General features: G+C 40.5%; 1 protein-coding gene across 2 annotated transcripts in view; it reads right to left on the reverse strand.

The window, feature by feature from the left end:
• The window catches only part of LOC131663401 (protein TAPT1 homolog), a 120446-nt gene extending 100054 nt beyond the window's left edge, over nt 1-20392 (reverse strand). For both annotated transcript variants that reach the window (XM_058933796.1, XM_058933795.1), the window contains exons 1-2: nt 19800-20392; nt 19524-19675 (exon numbers count right to left, since the gene is read on the reverse strand). In XM_058933796.1, the coding sequence (XP_058789779.1) occupies nt 19524-19675; nt 19800-19974 (327 nt within the window). In that variant the 5' untranslated portion in view covers nt 19975-20392. The remainder of the gene's footprint in view (nt 1-19523; nt 19676-19799) is intronic.
• Between the last annotated feature and the right edge of the window lie 3684 nt (nt 20393-24076).

A 24076-nucleotide genomic window follows, 5' to 3' on the forward strand; every position in this document is an offset into this window, starting at 1 on the left:
CCAATGAACCAGGTTTTATGAGAATAAGAATTTCCTCTAGATTCAGAAATGCTGCGAAACATCAAGTATGGATAGCATTTAATGAGGAGTATAATCAAGAGCAAGATGTTGCAAATGAAGGAGAACTTATTCTTGGTTACTACTGTACATGCAAGGCTGGAGCAAGAACTCTTGGAACTTGCGCCCATGTAGCAACTATTCTTTGGTATTTGGGATACGCTCGACATGAAAATCAGGTGCACTATCCATCGCTCAGATTTTTGCGAAGCGTAAAAGATGCACAGATGGATATTGATCAATTAATTGAAATAATAGATCCTCTCGGTTAATAGAGATTAGTAATGTGAATGAAGAGAGAGGAAATAGGCTTTATGCTTATTGTTTCTATTTTTTATATTTTTTGTTTTATACACACACGTATATATACACAAACCCACACACATACACACACTGACTTACACATTTACATACACACACTCACACACACATACACACACACATACACACGCTGACTTACATTTAAATACATACATTCACACACAATCACACACACACACACACACACATACGCACTCGCACACGCATACGTACACCCACACGCACACGCACGCACACACACACACACACACACACACACACACACACACACAGGGATCAGACGCCCATCACGTCCACGCCGTTGATCCTGGATTCGGCTGAGAATGGGTCACCGTACACTATCACTTTCGCGTAAAACAAAGAGATATACGGATCAGAGAAAGAGGTTGTGAGTATTTATATGTGCATCGACTTTCAAATGTCCACAAAATATAAATCAATGTACATGCATTCAATAAAAGCATATCATTGTCGTCTTAAAATGGCTAAGACGTATACTATGTATTTTTGGAGCTAACACCCTTGATTTGTCCCTAAAAAACGAGTTTCTGGATATGGTACCCATGGAGACATTTGATCAGTATGTTACGAACTATCGATTTGTCAGTGTAAGATTTAAATTAACCGAAAGTATTTTTCCATTGGTTTTGTGCGGGGTTTTTTCCACGGTATACTACTTGATATATGAGGTGTAAAAAAATGGTTTTTTTTTATAAAACTTCTATTCATATTTACAACTGATGGATTTAAAGAGGACGAGATAACGAATTTAGTACTATGTATGATATGTGTTGACTGCATGCCACTTAGTACAGTCGAAAAACCTGGATTTACTGCTTTGATGAAAAAAGCATTCCCTCTCTATAAAATACCATCACGAGTCACTATTACTGATCGCGTGGAAAAGAAGTATCTAATGTTGAAAAAGCTCCTTGTCAATAAATTGGAAAAAATAGAAAGTTATTGTATAACTGCTGTTGATTGGACCGATCGTTCAAACCAGAGCTACATGGGGCTGGCTGTTCATTTTTTGACACTGATAGTTTAAACTATGAAAAGGCATGTTTGGGATGCATTTCTCTGCAAGAACGGCACACTGGCGAATACTTAGAATCTGAAATCAAAGAAATATTTAATTTTTTCAAAATTATAGAAGAGAAAATCACTTTGATACTAACTGATGCCGAGCCTGCCATAAAAAAGCCGCTATAAGTAATGTTGGTGAAGATAGATATCTGGCTTGCTTAGCTCACGGCACTTCACATATTTTACCAGACTCGGTAGCATCGACACCTGATATGAAAGAAATAATTGCAAAAGTGAAAAACGTCGTTACTTTGATCAAGCACAGTGTCCCTGCTACTGCCAAACTACGTCAGATGCAAGTCGACGACTCAAATAACCCGAAAGTAAAAACATTGACAGATAGTTTAGTTTTAATGCAAGATTGCTCAACTAGATGGACATCCACCATAGACATGCTTGAAAGATGTTCGATATTGGAAATACACTTGTACGTCAGCACGACTTTGCAGAAGTGCACTAAGAATACAGACAATGCTAAAAAGATCAAATTGAATGATGAAAAATTGGACGTATTGAATAATATTTTACCTATCATAAAACCCTTTAAAAAAGTTCTTTCAGATAGGAGCAAAGATAGCTATCCAACTTGCAGTATTATCATTCCACTCGTATACTGTCTTGATAAAACTATAGAAAAGTATCAGCCCACAACAAATGTAGGTAAATCCTTTAAACTAAAAGTTCAATATAATATCAAAGCAAGATTGTCGCTAGTATTCACGAAAAGTGCATTAACCTGTTCAACTTGATCCTAGATATCAAAAAATTCATTTTAACGATTACAAAAAAGGATTTTCTCTTGCTGTTTCCAAGATAAATAATGAAATAAAATTAATAGAAACTAGTACAGGAAAAGAGAATCAAACTGGTAATCAGCCAGACGATAGTCAAAAAGTAGATGATTTCTGGAGCGCTCATAATGATTTATTCAAGGAACACAATGAAAAAATATCCGTAGTATCCGACTCAACATTACACGGTGAACTCACAACATACTTCAAGCAACCTCTTCTGTCAAGAGACACAAATATTTTGCATTATTGGACAGCACAGAAATCTCGCTTTCCAAAACTATCTAAAGTGGCCATCAAGAGATTAGCTAATTTAGCTACGTCTGTCCCATCTGAACGGCAATTCTCCAGAGCTGGATTGATTGACATTCCAAATAAAAGCCAGTTAACTGGTATGTATTTAAACATGTTTGTGTTCTTGAGTTCATGTAAATCTAAGGATTGGGGATTGTCTTAGAACTCTAGCTACTTCCTTTATTAGTAATAGTTTTTTTTATAATTTTGGTACTGATATTTTTAACTAAAACGTACGTAAATTGTACTGGTATTGAATTTTATCATTTTACTTGCACGTTGGATTGAGAGTTATTAATACATTTCATTTTTTTCTTCAATGTCTTAAATTCTATAGTTAACAATAAAAGTTGCTACGCAGCGAGAAATGTTCCAAGTGCTTACTATTTCAAAAATATATATTTATTTATTTTTTCATTTTCCTCTCGAAACATTCGGCCAATATTAAATTATATTTTCAAAGTTTGATGTCGAGGTGTAACATTTTTTACTTTTACTGAAGACTGTAATTTATCATTCAAAATTGTAGTCAAACTTGATTCGTAAATCGAGTTGTACTTGACAAATTTTGAAAGATCGCATTTTTTTATTCGTTGATAAAGTTGAAATCGATTTTTTATGTTAATATTTCACAAGTAGAAGAAAAAATATTAAAATATAGCGTGTGATTTCGACTCTTGATATGGAAAGAAATCGAGCTTTTCTTGCTGCGAGTTGAACTCGAACCGGGTTTTTGACCACGATCAGCTTATGTAATTTGTTGGCGTTCGTAATCTTCAAACTTCTACAACGTCACATCTTGATTTTCATAATTTATTTTACTTGTAACAAGCTACCTAAGATTTTTATATTTATCCTCTTTTACAGTTATTTAATCTTGTGCGATGCTTTTCAATTCAGTTCTTTTTGCACTCCACATAATCATTTTTTTCCGATAGTCTTAATAAATATTTATTAACAAAATAATTCATCTACATTCATTTACTCACACCTATAACATCTACTTCATTCATCTCATGGTTTTGGTTTGAATAATACAAATGTAGGTTAAAATAATGATGTTTACAATTGTAATGTAATTTTTTTTCAAAACTTTTTTCAGTTTTACAGATCAATAATGTTCTTCAATTTAATCAAGTGAAATATTTTTAATAAATACTGTTGAGATTACGATACTCAATCTGATTGATAATACGATTAACGGTTTTTACTTTTTTTTTTCTTTTGTACTCTAAAGATAGTGCCAGAGAACCTTAGACGCTTTAAAATCTATTTCACCATTAACATGGCAAACACTTTCCTTATATCGAATCCGCGTGTTCATCAATATAACCAGCTAAAGCATAACAACGACTATGCTTTAGCTTTTTGCAGAGCTAACTTGGCAAATGGAGAGATTGCTAGGTTATACAGATCAGTAGACGACGTTGATTATTTGCTTATATTTATCAGAGATGAATAATAATTCTAAGTGTTTTTGGCAATAAAAAAAACATGAAAAAATAACTATGCTGGTTATCTGATTGATTGCTGTATATCGTCATGTTTGCTGCTTTATACATAAGAATTTCCAGTATTTATTTTTATACGCGCTTTGATCAAATTTTGTTTTTTCGATTCATTCGATTCTTCAATTATTTTTATCATTCGATTCTTGGTATTCAATACTTTTTCGGAGAATCGAACACCACTAATTTGCACTGCTAGTATCAAGTCAGAACTATATCGTTCGACATCAGCGCTTGAGCTCTCTAGTGAAGTAGAGCAATCTCTGCTATTCCACTAGACGAAGAGGATAGCCATCTAGTGGATGAAAAGTGAACTTGTTAGAATAGCGCCTGCCTCGAAGTTACCGGGCTCGTGGGTCAAGGAAATTAGGTTATAAGAGTCCCTTGCACCACTTTAGGTTAAAGTGTTCATCGTTGAACCGTCGTCTGCTCAAATGCCTACGGTATCAGTGGATATAGGTTAGGTATTTAAAGGTGTTCAGTAGTGCTTCGTCTAGTATCGATTCGGTGATCCAAATGACAATAAAATACGTTTCATCGCGTTACATATGGCTCACTCTATTTTCAAGCTTTAACGAAATTACTCTAACAGTAAAATTCAAATGACGAAATCTTGGACAGAAAAAAAGATATTCCAAACTTGAAAAAAGAGTTTTAGAGGGTAAGAGTGCTCCTTTAAGAAAGCGTACACAGTTTTCCAAAAGAAAGTTTATTCAAGATGTTATTGTACCTAACGGTCCTGTTAGGATATTAAAAAAACTTGATGTAATAGTATAATTCTAAGGTCAGATTTGAAATCAGCGACCCAAAATCTACCGAAAATAACTAGTTACATTTAATGAGCAAGTTTCACGTCGGGCTGTGTTATTGATAGGGGTGTAGGGATAGTTTGCACGGGTACCGACTGGCGCAACTTCTGCTGCCCGTTTCTTATATCAATAGCTGTCTAGAAAATCATCACTTACCATTTAATTTAGTGGTGATTAGAAGCTATATGGATAAATGGTGAAATTTTGCGTTCAGCAGTCGTTTGATTGGCGGTAAGGGTAGTTCACGAGGGCACCGACCATAAAAATTTTTTTCGCGCTTTTATTACAATTGTACTCAAACGGATTTAAATGGTGCAGGGGCATGGAGAAAGTCGGAGGCGTGAGCCTAAGGGTACGGGCCCAATCTCGAGAGATGGTTCTACGAGTATTATTTTTTCTCTATTTTCTAAATTAATATTAACTTTCATAGTTATATAATATATTTATAATTTAAGTAACAAAATTATTTCTTTTTTTGCTTTTAATTTATATCTATGAATAAACTTCAAAATCTATGTTTTTTAGCTTGTTATTTAATAATTACAGTTTTGATTATCTTTTTTTTGTCATTAATATTGTGAATTAATTTTTATTGTTATTGTTACTTCAAGAACTACGTCCATGTGGAACGCTGCAGAGGTAAACTAAGTACCTATATGCATTAGTCTTAGTTCCTTATAGTCATGAATATGCAGACTCACCTCCCTGATCATTTTTTTTAAATGGTGTAGAAGGATAAATTTTAATACGCATCATAACTGAACCTACAGTTTATGGTAGAATCCGAACCACCGGAAACAGACATATGAAAATTTCATTTCTGAAAATCTTCACATGTCCGGGGCTCGAACCCGCACTTATTATGTGAATCCGCACAATTAATATGTGCATTAATATTATAGTTTGTGCAAAAATCATTTACATAGATGTTGATATTTATTCAATTTTAACTTAATATCTAGCGAGGTACAACAATTAATTAAATTATTGTTAATCGTGTTTTGAATTTCCTTCAGAGCAAGTTTCGCGCAATGAACTTTAAAACATAACAGTGGTTAGGAATACATTTTAAGATTTCTAGTTATTACTTAATTTATTATACCAGCTGCGCGTATTTTTCCTTCTTACGGAAATCGAAGGTCGCATATGGCTAAAAAGAAATATACACGTGTGACTGTTTCCTTAGATCTGGCAGTTCTCATACAAGTACGACCATTTAACCTACATATGCATACGGCAGTTTTACGACTGTACCTTTTAAGATCACTAGCCCTCGCCCGCCTACTAGATACGAATAGCATGTTGATTTCAGAAAAGTAATAAAAAGAGGACTATGTGATGCACGTGCATCCTGTATTGTGATTTTTCTTTTTTTTCTTCATTAATTATTTCTATTTTTTACGATGCGCTTTATATGAAAAAGTGCGCGTTGTTTCACAGGTCACTCGAAAATTCGCGGAAATTAATTATCTTAATTGGTTTCTGAGTAATCGACAAAAAACAGTTTTATCGCTTTCAAAAAATTTCAAAAAAAACGAATCAGTTTCTTTTTTATTGCTGGAATAAATATATTTTTTAATATTTAAGGTTTTCTTTATACTAAATTAGTAATAATAAGTTCAAACTTTTTTTCTATTTAATTGCGCCTTTAATTAAGCAAGTTTTCCGATAAATAATTAAATTTAATTTTACGATCCGAAAGAAAAGTTGACCGTTACATTCATGTTTATTGACTTTAATTTTCACGTAATTTTTAATAGTTTCCAATAATGAATAAAACTTGTTTTTATAAAAGATGAATGTAACTTTGAACTTTTGTTCGTTATTTTAGTTTATTATTAATTACTTGACATTTATGTATAAATAAACTGTAACGGGGTGGTTACCGTTTAATTATTTTTATTCGCGCGGATTTATTAGAGGGCGAATGTAATCATCTATGCTCAATACGCAATCCGGAGAGCATGGGGAAACGGGTGTCAGTCAACCGATAGATCTATTAATCTACGAGAAAGTGAGTGGAAGCAATATGAAATAAGAGAGTCGAGAGCACTTGTTAATGACTCGAACAGAAGCTTTTATTATCTATTATATGCTACATCAGGTCGGCCCGCGTGTTTGTTTATTTCGACGCTCGCACAACGACAACATGCAGTGTCGGAACGCTCGCTGCTCTTTGTTGGAAGAGCTATTACATGCACGCTTGAGATGTCGGAAAATTAATCATTATATATGCAATTATATCGCGACTGCGAAATTAAGCTGGCCAGCTTACCTTTATATTGCAGACGTACGAGGTGGACAATGGCGAGTCGCACAGCGAGAAGATTGTTCGTGTTTGTGTCGCGGATCGCGAATTCGTGTACACGCGGTTTCGCCCACGATGGCGAAACCTCACACACACTCTTTCGATCTCGTTGAGGACGACGTTTCTCCGTCGGCTCGGATCTCTCCCTTCTGCAGATGTATGGCACCTCGGCAACAGCAATCACTATTAGCTGGCACTGATCTGGGCGTTCCTCTCTTGCTCTTTTTGGCGTTAACGACACAGGATCGGTAATAGCAAAAACATTCCATCTGCTCGCGTGCCGCATTCCTTTGTCACGTTTCTAATCTCCCCAGTAGGTGCTGCCCCCGCGAGCAGTAATTAGGTTACGTTATTAGCGCTAATTCGACGTTTACCGTCACAGCCCTCTTCCAGTCTGGACCTACGGGGTCCTTGACGATAATCCTATTAGCGCTGTCCCTTCCGAGGAGGAGAGGAGAAAGGGTAATAAAGGGTCATAGTCCGTGAGATGTTTAATTCAGTTTTTATTGCGCAGGGCGATGTAGCGGTGGCCCTGCTCACGGGGGCAAGGAAAGATCACCTGGCTGGTCTCGGCAATACTTCTTCTCCTCGGTCATCCAATGGAGGACGGCCGCGCGCCTCCCATCCCAGCCTCTCTTGGACCAGGTCGGCGTGCCATCGTACACGGGGGCAACGATCCGTGCGGGTCACCCCGAGGTAGTGGCACACGTTGCACCCTTCCTACTGAGCGTGGGATAGGGTGCCCCGTGGGAGACCTCGTTCCGTGGGGGTCAGTGGCAACCGTCTCTACGGTTCGGGGCGGACCACAGCGGTCTTTCGACCGTGGGGTCCTCACCCGCGGGCCCTACTACCACATTAATGTGGATGGGCCCTGTTGCGTGACCCTCCTGGCTGTCGTCCACGTTCACCATCAGGTTTACCCCGCACTTCTGCGAGCCCCGGCGTGGTGTAGCCCCCGACCTAACCTCCGGAGCCGTTGGCCTGGCTCCGACGATCGGAGGCTGGGAGAGGCCCATGGGAATGTCACTCGCCGGGCCCTCGAGGGCCTGGCGGTGACGCCGCTGCACCTCTTTGAGTGCCGACGCGAACTGGCGACGGCGGGACACCACCTTATCCCAGTAGTCCATGTCGTCGGGGTGGTGTCCCGCAGCCGCGTACGCGTCATACTCGGCGTATACGGCTCGTTGGAGGGCGTTGAGGGTCGCCCAGCCTTGCTCAACCTCCCTTAACCCCTCTACTATTTCCTCCCAGGTTCGTTTGCCAGATGGGGGTGTCTGGCTGGTGAACCTGGGGCGCCAGGTCGCGTCGGTGGTACCCTCCTCCGTCTGGGTACCGATGGATGTCGTTGGGGCCTTAAGCGGGATAGCTCGCGCTGGGGGTCCAGGCAGCGGCGTGGTATCGCCTCGCGCGATGCCGGGTATTGTCGACACGCGCGCGGTGGCTTCCTCCGCCGGGAGCTCTTCAATCAGCACGGACGTCGAGCTCTCGTGAGCTCGCGCCCGTGCTTGTTCCTCCTCGCATCTCTTCTGCTCCAGCAGATGTAGAGCAGCGTGGATGACGCCTTCGACGGCGGGGCCCAAATCCAATCCGATGAGGGCGGCCGCCGCCTGCTCAAATTGCTTGAGCGTAATCTGCATCCTGCAAAATTCTATGCGTCAGTATCCCGAACATTTTTTGGATATCGAAGGTGGGCGCCTGTTCGGCTGCCCAGGGCCTTCGTCGCCGGAGTCGAAGGTGGGGTCCCTGGCGTCGGTCTCCCAGGTCCTTCGTTCGCCGTGTCTCATGCATTCACGGTTGGCGTTCTCGGTGGTCTGCCCCTCTTCCTTTTCCCGACGATGGGAGGAGGGGCTCGTGTTGTTTGTCGATGTTGTGTAGTGTGTGTAGTTCGCGCGGACTTACGAGGTCTTCTTCGTGGGCGCTTCGTCGGGTTAGTAGGAGGGATATCTAGTGGGACCTGGCCGGGGGGATTACGGCGAGTACGGCGAGGTGATTTCGGAGTTGTCGCGTCGTTGTTTTGGGTTGTGTTGTCCGCAGTATCGGCGCTCCCGTTTCCGTGCATCATCGTATCGCTCGCATTGAGCGGGACGTTCGTCGCCACGGTTCCCTCGGTGGTAGAGGTCTCGTCATCGTCTCCTTGTCGGGTCCCATCTTCCGGTAAATCGTCATCTTGCCCATAATAGGGTTTGAGATCTTTGGCGTGTATTAACGCCGTGACCTCTTCCTGTTAATTGGCAAGGCGATACGAGTTGGCGCCGAGTACCTTTGTGACGATAAAGGGGCCTATGAACTGGGGTGCTAACTTCGCGGAAATGCCCTGTGCCGCGCAGGACAGTACGTGATTCCTCTTCCACACCCAGTCCCCTTCTTTAAACCTGTAGTCCCTACGCTTGGCGTTGTAATACCTTGCCTGCCTCAGGGACTCATCCGAAGCGCTCTCGTGAGCTTGCTGAACGGCGGAACGGCTGTTCTGCATGTGCTCGTTCCATTGCCCGATTCGAAGCAAATTCTCCTCTTGCGCGGCAAGCTCGTCCATTCGTCTCCGAAGAGTATTTGGGGCTCCCGGTTGTCTGCCGTAGTTGAGCATGGCAGGGCTGACCCCGGTGGAACTATGGACGGCCGTGTTCAATGCGAACATGAGTTCGGGCAGCGCTCGGTCCCATTCCCTGTGATTCCCTCGCAGGTACGAGGTTATCATCGTTTTCAAGGTACGGTTAACCTTTTCCGTAGGGTTAGCCTGCGGAGTATAGGTTGGGGTGAAGGTCCGTTTTATCCCCTGATCTCTCAGGTACCCGTCTACCAACTGGTTGCGGAACTCGGTGCCGTTGTCGCACAAAAAGATCTTTGGCGTACCGAAACGCAGGATTACCCGTTCCCGGAGTTCCTTCACTATCGTCTTGCCATTAGCACTACGTATGGGTATACATTCGACCAATCGTGTGAATACATCGATGAATACCAGGACGTATTCGTGCCCTCGAGGGCTCTTCGGAAAGGGTCCAGCGATGTCGCCCGCGACCACTTGCCAAGGCATAGACCGCGTTCGGTCCTGCATGAACCCGCGCGGCGGTCGCTGCTCAACTTTGCACTGTTGGCATACCTGGCACTTTTAGACGTATCCCTTAAAGTCCGCATACATTCCCGGCCAGTAATAGGATTGGGCGATGCGGGCGAAGTTCTTCTCGCGTCCCAAGTTCCTGCCGTCTCTAGATCGTGGCTCTCGAACAATACCGCCTTGCGTTCCTCCGGGGGCACGACGAGTTTCCATACGTCCCCGTATCCATCTTCTTCTTGGTGGTCGTAGTTTGGCTTTAGGTGATACATCACACGACCAACAACCTTTCAATTCGGGTATTCTTCTGGGTGGCTCTCGACGCGTCGGAATTGCTCCGTGTACCAGGCGCTGTCCCCTGACTTCGGTTGGTCCATTGCGCCAACCTCAGCCTTCGTGGGCTCAAAAGCGCGTGATAAGGCGTCGGGCAACACATTGTCTGCCCCCTTTCGGTATTCGATCTCGAAAGTATGGCCTTGAAGTTGTAAGGCCCATCGGGCGAGACGTCCAATTGGGTTCTTCAGGTTATATAGCCATTTCAGGCTATTGTGGTCAGTTACCACCTTGAACGGGTACGCCTCTATGTATGGGCGGAATTTTTGGATGGCCCACACGACCGCCAAACACTCGCGCTCAGTGGCTGAGTAATTTTGCTCAGCCGGGTTAAGGACTCGGCTAACGTACTCGATGATCCGGTCTCCGTCTCCCAATCTTTGTATCAGGACGACACCAATTCCCGTACCGCTAGCATCTGTCTCCAGCACATACTGCCCGTCAGGTTCCGGCAACCCGAGGCATGGAGCGGATATCATGAGTGCCTTAAGCTTAGCGAAGGCTTGTTCTTGGTCCTCTCCCCACACATATTCGCTCTTTTTCCCCGTCAGCTTCGTTAACGGTTGAGCGTGCGTGGCGAAGTCACTTAAGAATCGGCGGTACCACGAAGCGACTCCCAGGAAGGTGCGCAGCTGTCGCACGTTTCCTGGTCGTGGGTACTCCACGATAGAGCGCACCTTTTCAGGGTCTGGCCTGATACCCTCGCGGTTGATTAACAAGCCTAGGTACTTGGCTTCAGGCTTGCAGAAGGTAATCTTCTCTCGATTGATCGAGAGGCCAGCTCTGCATAACCTGTCCAAAACGGTTTTTAAGTGTCGTAGGTGATCCTCGAATTTGGACGATACCACTATGATTCGTCCAAATAGGCGAAGGCGAATTCGCCTAGTTCGGGGCCGATCACGCTATCGATCAACCGTTGGAAGGTAGCGCCGGCGTACGAGAGGCCGAACGGCATTCGTACGAACTGGTAATGTCCCAGTCCGGGTACGGTAAAGGCCGCAATTGGCCGAGATTCGGTCTTGAGAGGAATCTGGTGATACGCGCTGCTGAGGTCGAGCGTCGAGATATAGCGTGCGTTTCGCAAACATCTCAATATATCTTGCATAAACAGTAGGGGATACGCATTCGGCTGGGTGACCTTGTTGACCTTTCTGAAGTCAATACAAAATCTGTACGAGCCGTCCTTCTTGTGTATCATAACCACTGGGCTCGACCAGCCACTGTCCGCTGGTTCGATTACCCCTTGGGTTAACATTTCCCTTACCAGTCTATGCATCTCCTGCTCGACCTTGTGCGATACCGGATAGTAGCGCTGTTTGATCGGTTTCGTATCACCGACCCGAATCTCGTGTTCAATGCCTGCCGCGCATCCCAAGCTCACGGGGGCCTGCGATAAGGCCTCACCGATGGTCCTCTGCAATATCGCCTGTTGAGAGGCTGTCACCTCGGCTAGTCCGATCGTAGCTAATCTCGGACCAGCCTCTAAGCTAGCTACCTCTAGCTTCATCCTGGTTTGTGGTTTCTTGAACAACAACGTATTATCGTCGGGGTCAAGTACCGCTAGACGAAGTTCACTCCTAAAATACATTCTTCGACGAGGGTAGGGAGGATAGCTACTCTCGTCGGCATCGTCAATTCCCCCACGGTGAACGGCAGTAGGGCGTGACCAACGATCGTTAACTTACGACCATCTGGTAGTCCTGCCGTACCCGCGTGGGTGGTATCTAACCTGATGCCTAGCACAGACGCTATCTGCAGAGCATTACTGCCCATTGCTCTGGTGAAAGCTCCCGGATCATAGAGAGCCCGTATCTGGAAGTCTCCTATTTTCACCGGTAGCCACCAACGCGTCTCCTGTTCCGGGGAATATCGGGAAACAGTTTCGACGGCTCCACAGCTTTGCTCCTTGTACTCCATAGTGCTAGCCACTGTGCTCTCGCGTGGTAGAGTGACGTCACTTGTCGTCCGACCCACCTTGGTTCGAACGATCGGAGTTTCCATGGTATTACGTTTGGACGATTTATCTGCCGCTACCCGTGCCCCCGAGGGCGTGTGCGATCCATTCGCTACCACCTCGGCCGGTCCAGGATCTTGGGCTTTACTAACGTCGATACCCTTTGACGGTTTATCTGCCTTTGCCCGTGCCCCCGAGGGCGTGTGCGATCCATACGCCACCACCTCGGCTGGTCCAGGGTCTCGGGTTTTACGAACGTCGATACCCTTTGACGGTTTATCTGCCTTTGCCCGTGCCCCCGAGGGCGTGTGCGATCCATACGCCACCGCCTCGGCTGGTCCAGGGTCTCGGGCTTTACTAACGTCATTACCCTTCTTCTCCACGTGCACTCTACCGCCATGCTCATCTTTGGCGTCACCAAGGGAGTTCTCGCTCTCGTCGCTCAACACACTTGCTACTAACGGTGCGGGCTGTGCTGATGAAGGCCGCGAGATCTTATTAACGGGGTTTGGGTTACGGGATGAAGGAGTGGGGTCAACCCCAACTAACCACTCCTTTCCTCGTTTCCCTTATTGCATTGGGGACAGTACTTCCTGCTGTACCCCAGTAGGACACACTCGGCGCATTTGATCGGCCCTGAGAAATCTCTTCCTCGTCTGCGAGGAGTCTCCGGTCTCTTGGCTCGGTCCTCGGAAGTCGGGTTTTTGCCGGCGCGAATATCCTTTATCTCCTCCGATATCTCCCTGAGAGACAGCAGCATTTGGTTCACTACGTCGGGGGATAGGACTTTCTTTTCGCCATCGACCGATTCCAGGCTCGGATTAGGTGTCGCCCCCGAGGGCGTCGGCGTGTAGACGACCTAGTGCGTCACCTTCTCAAGTACCTTCTCCATGCGGTCCAACCTGTCATTAACCTCCGGTTTGTCGCCGGACATGGCTGCTACCTTGCCCTTACGACCCTTGCTCGCATCGGTGCGGGGGTGGTACGCTAACTCAGGGTATAGAGTCGACTGAGGGTCTGGTACCGTCCGCTCCATCCTTCGCTGATGCAAGCTATTCTGGGCCGCCGTGGCCAGATCGTTCAGGGTCCGTATGGAGTCTACTTCCGATCTCCGTATTTGGCTCTGGATGTCCGGGAGGACGTTGGCGTGTAGCAGGTCCAGTTGACTCTCGTGCGTCATTTTGGGGTTCAGCCAATTCATTAGGCCCATCATATTAGCGATGTAGACGTTCGCAGGCTCGTCTGGGCCCTGATATCGGCTCTGAACCTCTTTCGTTAAACGCTGCTGTTGTTGCCTGCTGGTCCCAAACCATGCTCTCGCGTCTGCCTCGAAATCCGCGTAGGAGAACCATTCGTTTCTCATCGTCTCGTACCAGACGAGGGCGGGACCGACGAGTATACAGTATACGAGTATACGACTCGGATACAGCCAGGAGCATCTCGTCTTCTGTGAGTCCGGCGCTGCTCCTCGAGTTGTCCAGCCTTGACAAGAAGGTGTCAATGCTCGCATTGCCCTCTCCGGAGAATCTGAGTTTCCATCCTCGGACAATGCGGCCGACGTCTCTTGTTGTCGACCACGGGTTTGACGTCGGGTGGGATGACCACATGCTCGGCGGGTGGTTGTCCACTTCAGCATTAACTCCACCGAGTTGATGCTGTCCACCCTCTCCGAAAGGGGGCGTCCGGTAGAGGGTCCTGCCGGTGGCCCCCGTGGGCCTCTGTCTGGGTCCAGCTGGAGTGCTCTAGGGTAGCCTGGTGTCGTAATGGCATGTGAAGGTGTCTTGGAATGCTACGCTCCTACGCGTGTTCTCCTGTTGCCGCACTTCGTTGGAACTATTCGCATCGTCTTGCCGTATATTTCTGTTTTCGGCGTTTTCTAATGCGCTGATCCTGGCGGATTGACTGTCCAGTTGGTCCTTCACATTGACGCTGTTGCTGAGGATCTTGTCTAATATTTTTGTTAAATTGGACATATTCAAACTCAGTGAGTCTAGCAGCTCTAGTTTCTTCTCATTTTCTCTGGACCGGAAAATGAGGTCTTGGATCATCACCGCGAAAGCCGGCGGGAGTTGGAACTGGCTGCCATCATCAGCTGTTATCGTAATACTCTTATTACCGTTCGTGTTCTCTCCTCTGTCCAGGACATTCGCGATGTTTATCGCGGTTTTCTGCACTCGCGATATTACCTCCGCACTCTGCATTAACTGGGCTAGCGGGTGTTCCCCATCTTGCTCGGATGCTGTGTGTTCCTCACATAGGGATACAATTAGTTCCGAGCGTAGGGCAGCTCTTTTGGCTGGACTGCTTTGCTGGTTGTCGGCTTCCGCGAAATCTGCTGCGGAGTAGTCGCCGAGTAACCAGGTATGTAGTCGTGCAGCTCTCGAGAGCTTGGTCCCGCTTGTTTTGAGCTCCAGTTGTTCGAGGTACTCTTCGATTTCCTCCTCCTGGAGCGTCAACACCCAGTTTTCTATTTCTGTTTGAGTGCGGTCCATTTTTCTCTGTTAGTTGACTTGCGGCTAATTTTTACGCAAAATTTACAGGCTTGTTATACGAGTGCGAGTGCTGTATTAAAATTCGTACGCAAAATGAAAATAAAAAATTTTTTTAGCCGACACTGGGCTTGATCAAGGGCGTTTTACGATTTATCTGCCGAAAGACTCTTCGCTCGTTAATACGCAATATAATGACCCTGCCTATCAGACGCACTAACTGTTTGTTAGCGCGGCTGTTTTGGTTAGTATCTAAAATATTTTAACGAGCGCTTAGCGTAGTCATCAACAACCGCAGCTAATAATATTAAAAAAAAAGACGTTTACTTTAAGGCAATCGATATCAAATAAAATTATCAAATTGGATTAATTTCGTTTGAAAGTTGCCGGTGTTAGTTTTCCCCGGGCCAACGGGTACAATATTATTGATTTGCGGCAACTTCCAAAATTTATTGGTGTTTACGCTTCTAAGAGCCTTTCGGTCGCACTCGCACGCGTTTAGTTATTATTTACACTTTTACGCCGCGGCGGGCCTTCGCAAGCTAACTAACAGGCTATGTTTACTATTGTGGCCTTCGATATCGAGTGTGCACAACAACACTTGATTGCCACCTAAGTCGCTGGTTGACTGAGCGCAAGGTCACTATTGAGAACCGGTGTTTTGAACAATCAAAAACACCGTAGGTTCTTTAACGTTGGGCACCATGTAACGGGGTGGTTACCGTTTAATTATTTTTATTCGCGCGGATTCATTAGAGGGCGATGTAATCATCTATGCTCAATACGCAATCCGGAGAGCATGGGGAAACGGGTGTCAGTCAACCGATAGATCTATTAATCTACGAGAAAGTGAGTGGAAGCAATATGAAATAAGAGAGTCGAGAGCACTTGTTAATGACTCGAACAGAAGCTTTTATTATCTATTATATGCTACATCAGGTCGGCCCGCGTGTTTGTTTATTTCGACGCTCGCACAACGACAACATGCAGTGTCGGAACGCTCGCTGCTCTTTGTTGGAAGAGCTATTACATGCACGCTTGAGATGTCGGAAAATTAATCATTATATATGCAATTATATCGCGACTGCGAAATTAAGCTGGCCAGCTTACCTTTATATTGCAGACGTACGAGGTGGACAATGGCGAGTCGCACAGCGAGAAGATTGTTCGTGTTTGTGTCGCGGATCGCGAATTCGTGTACACGCGGTTTCGCCCACGATGGCGAAACCTCACACACACTCTTTCGATCTCGTTGAGGACGACGTTTCTCCGTCGGCTCGGATCTCTCCCTTCTGCAGATGTATGGCACCTCGGCAACAGCAATCACTATTAGCTGGCACTGATCTGGGCGTTCCTCTCTTGCTCTTTTTGGCGTTAACGACACAGGATCGGTAATAGCAAAAACATTCCATCTGCTCGCGTGCCGCATTCCTTTGTCACGTTTCTAATCTCCCCAGTAGGTGCTGCCCCCGCGAGCAGCAATTAGGTAACGTTATTAGCGCTAATTCGACGTTTACCGTCACAAAACTTTGATTGCCACACATACAAATAGTTTAAACAAATAAAGCGTAAATAAGATTAAAATAGTATGTGGCCCAAAATTAGGGCCCAAATCTTAGCTACGCCTAGAAGACTCTCAGCACTTTCCAACTCATTAATTTTGAATAAAGAAAATTGGCTCATCCCAGGATGCCCAAAATTTTAGAGTAGGAAACTTTCTCGCCAAGGGTTTAAAAAGGGAAGGCTGCGCTCGTTGGCAAGCAGTCCTACAGATGATTCCGAATTCGATTTTATTTCTTTCTTCTTCGTTCTTCGTTGCCTCGTGCCATTCAAATAATTAGTGTGTGTGTGTGGGAACCAGAAATTGGCTGTAGTACATCGAGATATACAAATAAAAGTGAGTAAAATAAAGCGTAATTCAACTTAATTTCTCTCTTCTTTCCTATTTTAACTTTTGTGTTCGGAAATTTTAGAAGTTACACTCGATTGCCAAGCGTGTGCATATTTAACTAGAATCTTTGCGTTATTTTATTGCATGGTGTGTGATATCATTATTGCAAGGAGTACAAACAATAAGTAAATCCTAATTTTCTTCACTTTTCTCATTGAAAACCGTATCTATTATAAGAAGTCCGTTACTATTTTTATACATTTGAAAATTGTACATTTTGCATAATACAATACCATATTAATTTGATTTATTTATTTATACTAATTTATTCAATCAAATCAATGTAAATTATCGTATATTCAACCTCAAATCGATATCGCTCAGTACACACAGATACGATTATCTTCTGAGGTAAGAATATTCTTTTTATTTAATGATTTAGCTATCTTTTTCGATAAAAAAAACTATTAAAATTCGTAAGTAATTTCGTAACTTGCACCAAAACTATCTTTCTAAAGGAAAAATATGTGGGAGGTTTTCGAAATCTAAAATTTTTGTCTATATTTTCGCATATTATGTAATTTTTTTTTTTCTCATATTAATTTCTTAAGTTTCCAAAAAGTCGATATCCGTTAGGAAAATCGTGAAGCAGGATGAAGATGAAATTCCGCAGCCTCCTTACCGTACATCTAAACCTAGTCAAAAAAAACTTTACGATCATTCTGCGTAATGTCGGCATGAGCGCGACAAAGAGAAGAGCGTCCCGTATTGCGGACCATCTATTCTGCTCTTGAATTACGGGTCGTTCCTTCCTTGTGATGCAGAGAGGTCTTTTCTCATCCTATTTACCTACTACAACCTAAATTGCGCCCGTAATTAGAGAAATAATTATAAAATTCTTAATTGGAAAAAAAAACTTATTATGAATAGCTAAAATTAAGGCCCGACGTTCATTACGCCAGTAACTCTCAGAATAGTTTATAGAGATTGTAATTAAATTAATGACGTGAAATCATTGTTCATATCATTATAGCATAACTCAGAAGCAACATATTGTATTGAAAATTGCATCTTGGAATTTAGAATCTTTCGTTCACCGTGAACGATCCAAAATTCATACTCATGAAATTCAGCGTCTTTTCTATTTTAAGACTGTAATTTTTTTCGGTAAACAAAAATACATATTAAACTTGTCACAGAGTATTAGAAACTATAGACACCATAAGGGTTTCTCCAAATTTTTTCCCTTCAATCTATCAATAATTATTTGTTATATTTGGAGCAAGATAAATACAAGTAGCAATTTTACCGCCAGCTTTTAAGCGGACTCTTAGCTGAATAACTTTTTTATGTGTATAATAAAATTGATAAAATAAAATTGAAAATTAGAATCACCTATTTTTTTGTAAAAAAAAAAGAAAATCTTGACTTCATTTATATAATATACAGGAAAACATTTAAAAGAAAATTTATTTGTTTAATATTTATATTCGTTATTTTCCAAGTATTCACAACATAGCATATCTAGTTTTTGCTTTCTTTTTAGAATGGTACTAAAAGGTTTCTGCAATAGTTGTTATAATTTTTCATTTTATGAGTCAGCCTTTATGCCATATTTCTACAATATTTTTATAACAAATTCATAAAATGTTAACCCAATGTTGATAAACTCTTCTCAATGTTAAACAAGGCTTTTTTTGCTAGGAATTAACATTAAAAATTTTGAGGATTGACCTGAAACGTTTATTACACCAACATTTTATAATAAATTCTTGCTGCTTGGATTATTGATTTGTTCTTTAAACTATAGTTTAATTTACCTAAACAATATTTAACTGATCAGGTTCAACATTTCTAAATCCATTTATAATGTGAATATTCCTATTATCTATACCCATTCTATATCTTGCATATTTTTTTAATTCCATATAAAATAAGTTTAAATTTTATAAAAACACAATAATGAATTGAATACTAATCAATTCAAACTTATTGTATAATTAGAACTTAATTTAATGCATAATAATAGTAAATTTATTAGTATAACGATATTAAAAGACAGACTAGATGTTACACATTCAACTTCTTTATAAAACCAATTACTGGCAATGAATTAACTGCAAATAAAGAAATTTATTATTTTCAATAGTATAACTATTTAACTTTATGGTGTAGTATTAATTGAAGAATTTGATATTACTTCTATCTACTGTAATCTTTTATAAATTGTGTACAGCTTCACTTGCAGATAACTGGTAGCTTGACATTTTGAGCTACCAATAATATAGATACTAAGCCTATAGTTCGAAGTTTACCATCATATATTTATAATCTAAATTTACTTTCATATGGTAGAAGCATATCCATCTACATGAAATATCTTTTATCCACCAATTGCATAATATATAACATATATATGCACTTGTTTTCATATCCTATACATATATTTTTAAATTTTTAATGCAAAATTAATAATGAAAATATATATGACAAGAAAAAATTTTTTATGGAAGATATTTTAAATAAATTTTATTAAGTAGATATGAGAAATCTTAAATAATGTACTAGAATGAAATGATATAAATATACTTTTATATTATTTATAATAATATTGCAATCGTACTCAAACTCACTTGAAAAAAGCCATATATCATAAATTTTTCGACTTCTCGAGGAATTTTAAAAAATGAATATATTTTTTCTCTACGTGCTGAAAATCGCTGTTCTTCATGTTCTAACTGATAACCTCTGGTCAGCTCAATTTGCAAAAACTCTCCAAAAGATACTATAAAAATAAATATTGTATAAATTACATTTACATTAAATATATATTGTAATAATTTTCAATACAAATTTCATATAAATATTATTTATAAAATAAATTTGAATTTTCTAAAGATTGTGATTACCATATTTTTTTGTCATGGTGGGCAATTCTTTTTCAGAATAATCAAATATTTTATACAAAGAATTAATATCTTGAACATAATTTCTATGTGCTTGGGGATTGGAATTACAGGATCTGTCAAAATAATCTAATTTTCTATCCACACCTTTACTTTTTATTTTAGTACATTTTAGCATTTTATTATTAAAAATCTATTAAATACATTTATATCATTCTTTAATCGACAGTTTTACGCTTATTTGAAATATTCAATTGAAATTCAATTTTGTTGGTTTACTATTCAGTAAAATTTTTAGCTTGTCCCCACTTTGAATAACTGCAGTTAAAGATTCATATTAGTATTCTACATTGATTTCAAACTTTTTTTAATTAGATAGATATTGGGTTTAACGAAAATCAATTTCCGATAGTCAGTCAATATAATTAGCAATTTTATAAAATAATCTTGATTTAATTATGCAATTCCATAGTTCGTTATTTGGTGAATACAAAATAAATTTAAATCAACTTATTTTCTTTTCAACATTTTTCAACTATAATAATTTCATTAAATAGTTATTATACGTCAGGATCATATCGAGTATCGAATGCCATGTTTTCGGCCCGGAATAGTGTTATGACCTGTGACGAACCGACGTCACCTATCGTCAGGTATGCGAAGTAAGAGCAGTAAACTACGTGCATAAGAAAATAGAAAGTAAACGCGAGCGTTCAAATAAATATTGAGCTTGAATAGACATAATAGGCTAGCATAACCGTAAAAAATGTAAATGGTCACTTAGGTGCTACGACACAACGGGTCGTAAAGGATGGCTCAAAAAAAATAATAAAAAAGAGCTTTTTTGACGACTTTCAAATCGTTAAAATTTAATAGGTTTTCCGTCGAAAGCCCATTAAATTTTTTTACCATTGCAAATAGCTACGCCGCACGTGTGGACCATCAGCGAGGAGAGAAGAGAAGGCAAGACTGAGAGCCAGGGGAGGAGAAAACCAGTCTCCTAATTCGCCAGTGCCCAGAAAAGGGACATCCTTTTCCCTCCTCCGCACGCGCGAATGGCAGCAAGCAGCATCAAGTGGAGCTGAGACGCCGCATCGCGAGTTCAGACTCGAATTTCGATATAAAACTGCTTCATACCTTGAACTCAAAACGACAACACAGTGCCTCGAAGGAAAGCATCCCATGACAAAAGCAAAACCTAACCATTACACGCACGCCAAAAAACGTTAAACAATGGCTTGGTCTAACAGACTACTATAGCAATTTCATTGAAAATTTTGCAAAAATCGCTAAACCATTAACCAACCTACTGAGGTAAGGGCATTCATTCATCTGGGAAGAAGAGCAAAAAAAGCCTTTGAAATCGTGAAAGAAAAGCTATACGAATCGCCTATGCTAAACCATCCGGATTTCGAGAAAACTTTTTTTTCTCACAACAGACACATCTAAAATTGGTATCGTCGGATCTCTGTATTAGCTCAACGACGATAATCACGAGTATCCTGTAGTATACATATCACGCACACTGACACCGACTGAAAAGCAACTATCCGGAAATACGGCTCGAACTTTTAGCAATGGTATGAAACATTTCACAATTCAGGCTATACTTATACGAACGAAAATTCGTTATAATCATAGATCACTGACCGTTGGTACACCTATATTCCTTAAACAACCCAGGCTCTCAAGTCATCCCCACTGAAAATGAAGGTACAAATTTTGTACAAAATTGGTACCAAATTTGTACAAAAATGTGTACAAATTTGTACACATTTTGTACGATATTTGTACAAAATTTGTACTAAATTTGTACGAATTTTGTACTAAATTTGTACGAATTTTGTACGATTATCATCATTTTTCTGTAAATTAACAAACCATTTGTCATTATTACGATGCAATTTACTGTCATAAATTGAAAGGTGTAATGAAAATACATGTAATTTTTTGAAAATATTACAACTTTAATATTTCATAACGAAAATTTTTATAAAAAATACTTGATTATTTCTATACAATACAAAAAAGTATTAAAAAAATAAATATCATATTCATTAGTTTTTAGCCGAGTAAATGCGAACGTGAGTACAATAAGTAAAGCGTGAACATTTATATTACAAAACTTTTTATACACATGAAAAAAAATAGATGTGTAATTTTTACGTATAATTCTAATAATGGAACATATTTGGAACAGCTGAAATGTACTGTCCAGTTTTCGTATTTATAACAATTGCTATATTCGTTATTTCATTAGTTTCTATATCGATCTTATCTTCTTCGATAGACACAATTTTTTCAATTTTTAAAATTTTTCAAATACAGTTTCGGTAGCGATGTAATTACATATAGTGAATTCTTTTTCTTTCAATTCATCTACAACAAATTTAACAATTTTTATAAAGTTGCCAGTTCTTGTCTTAACAAAAGAATTGTTTGTCCGAGCACCTTCTTTTTTACAGCATGCAAAGAGACAATCTTTTTTAACCATTCTTTCATACGTTTTTGTGTATTTTGTTGACAAGTTTCTTAAATTTATCCATTGATCTTCAGTATAAACAGACTTGCCGAAATATCTATTTTCTCCTATTTTAACAGTTTTCTCGGTAAGCCGATTATTCAACTGACGTACAAATTTCAAGACTGCCGAATTCTCATAATTCTTATTCAAATGTTCTTCTAACAGTATGCAACTGTTTTCATATTCTAGCTTTCGGCAAATTGATGCAAGACTCCATTACTTGATTTTATCATTTTCAGAAGTTTTCCATTTCCTGCTTCAAATGCATAACCAGTATGGAAAGGCATTGGTTCCCAGTTTCTAATACTATCCACCAAATGAAGCAGTTGGTGAACATTGAAGGTCATTGCGGTCTGGCCATAAATTCTTCTGTTTCTACTATAAATTCTTTCAAACATTTTTCGGCATAGTCAAGCTCTTCGTTAGTTATGGAGCTTTTCTTTAGAATGTGCATTGCTTCCACAAGTAATTCCCAGTGTTTTGCATAAACTTCAAAACCCGGCATCATTTTTAGAATGGGTAAGCTATAATATAATAGCCAATTTTCCCATTCACGCGACTTCCAGTGCTTTCTATCCTTCAAAGAACGAGATAAGCGCGTAATTTGGTTGGGCGACTGAATACTTAATAGAATTTCATCAATTTCTGCTATTCTGCTTTTAAGCGAAAAAGGTACGTTTGTTTCATTGAACCAGTAGCGTGCAAATTGTCGACAAATTCCTAAAGATACGCTGTGTATTTCATCCGGTACGAATCCTTCGACAATATCAAAAAATTGTAAAAATACTAATGGAGACAAAGATTTTATTCCGTGAGACATTCCCACCTCTGGAAAATTCATTTTCAAATTTCTCATTGTGAGTAAAGTATCGTAGGTAGATCGCTTGTTCGGCACATAATCTAGAAGAGGATACTTAACAACTTTTTTTTTTCATGCATAACTGGTATACCTGGGTGCAAACACCAGTTACTCCCAAAATATCCATTGTATTGCGTAAGTCCTTGAATTGGCCCACGCGCACCAGAATCAACGCAACAACATATCGGATATAGTCTCAAGTTCCGAAATTCGTTATTGATGGTACAACGAATACCTTTAACATTTATACTATTAACGTTTTTTGCAAATGCTTTCAGGAAAATATTCATGTTAGGTTTACTTTTACCTATCTAGAGCGCATAAGTTATGCTTCCACTAAGTCTAATATCTGATGGAACTTCATTTATTTGTATTTGTAAAGGCCAGAGAGAAAAATTAGTACTTTTCCAAAGTGGGGTTCCATCAGTATTCAAAACACATGTAATAAAGGAATTTTTCAACTCATTAGGCAATGACAAAAAGAATTCTCTATATTTCAAGCCATCGCAAATGTCTTGAAAGTCATGTTTAAGTTGATTTAGACTAGATAAAAGAGTGTCGTAGTACTTTTGGTTGATTTCTAGTAAATGTCTAATTTTATCTTTTACGTTCAAGATTACGAAAAAATTCACGTTGTTACCTTTAACTTTAATTTTACGCTTACAATATTTACAATACACGAATCGTTCAGTAGCCTTGAAGGAGCATAGATATTTCTTACATTTTATGCATACAGCATGGAATTCTGCGATATCGTAAGATCTTAATAAATTGTCAATATTATAACGAGTATCTTTTAAAACGGGCTTATCGAGGAAACTATTGAACATTTTACAAAGTTGTTCTATCCCAGTTATTGGTAAATTAAAATGTTCGCTGTATTTCCCAATAGCACAT

The sequence above is a fragment of the Phymastichus coffea genome, unplaced genomic scaffold, assembly GCF_024137745.1.
Source record: "Phymastichus coffea isolate CEN01 unplaced genomic scaffold, Cenicafe_Pcof_1.1 PCOF00035, whole genome shotgun sequence".
Lineage (NCBI taxonomy): Eukaryota > Metazoa > Arthropoda > Insecta > Hymenoptera > Eulophidae > Phymastichus > Phymastichus coffea.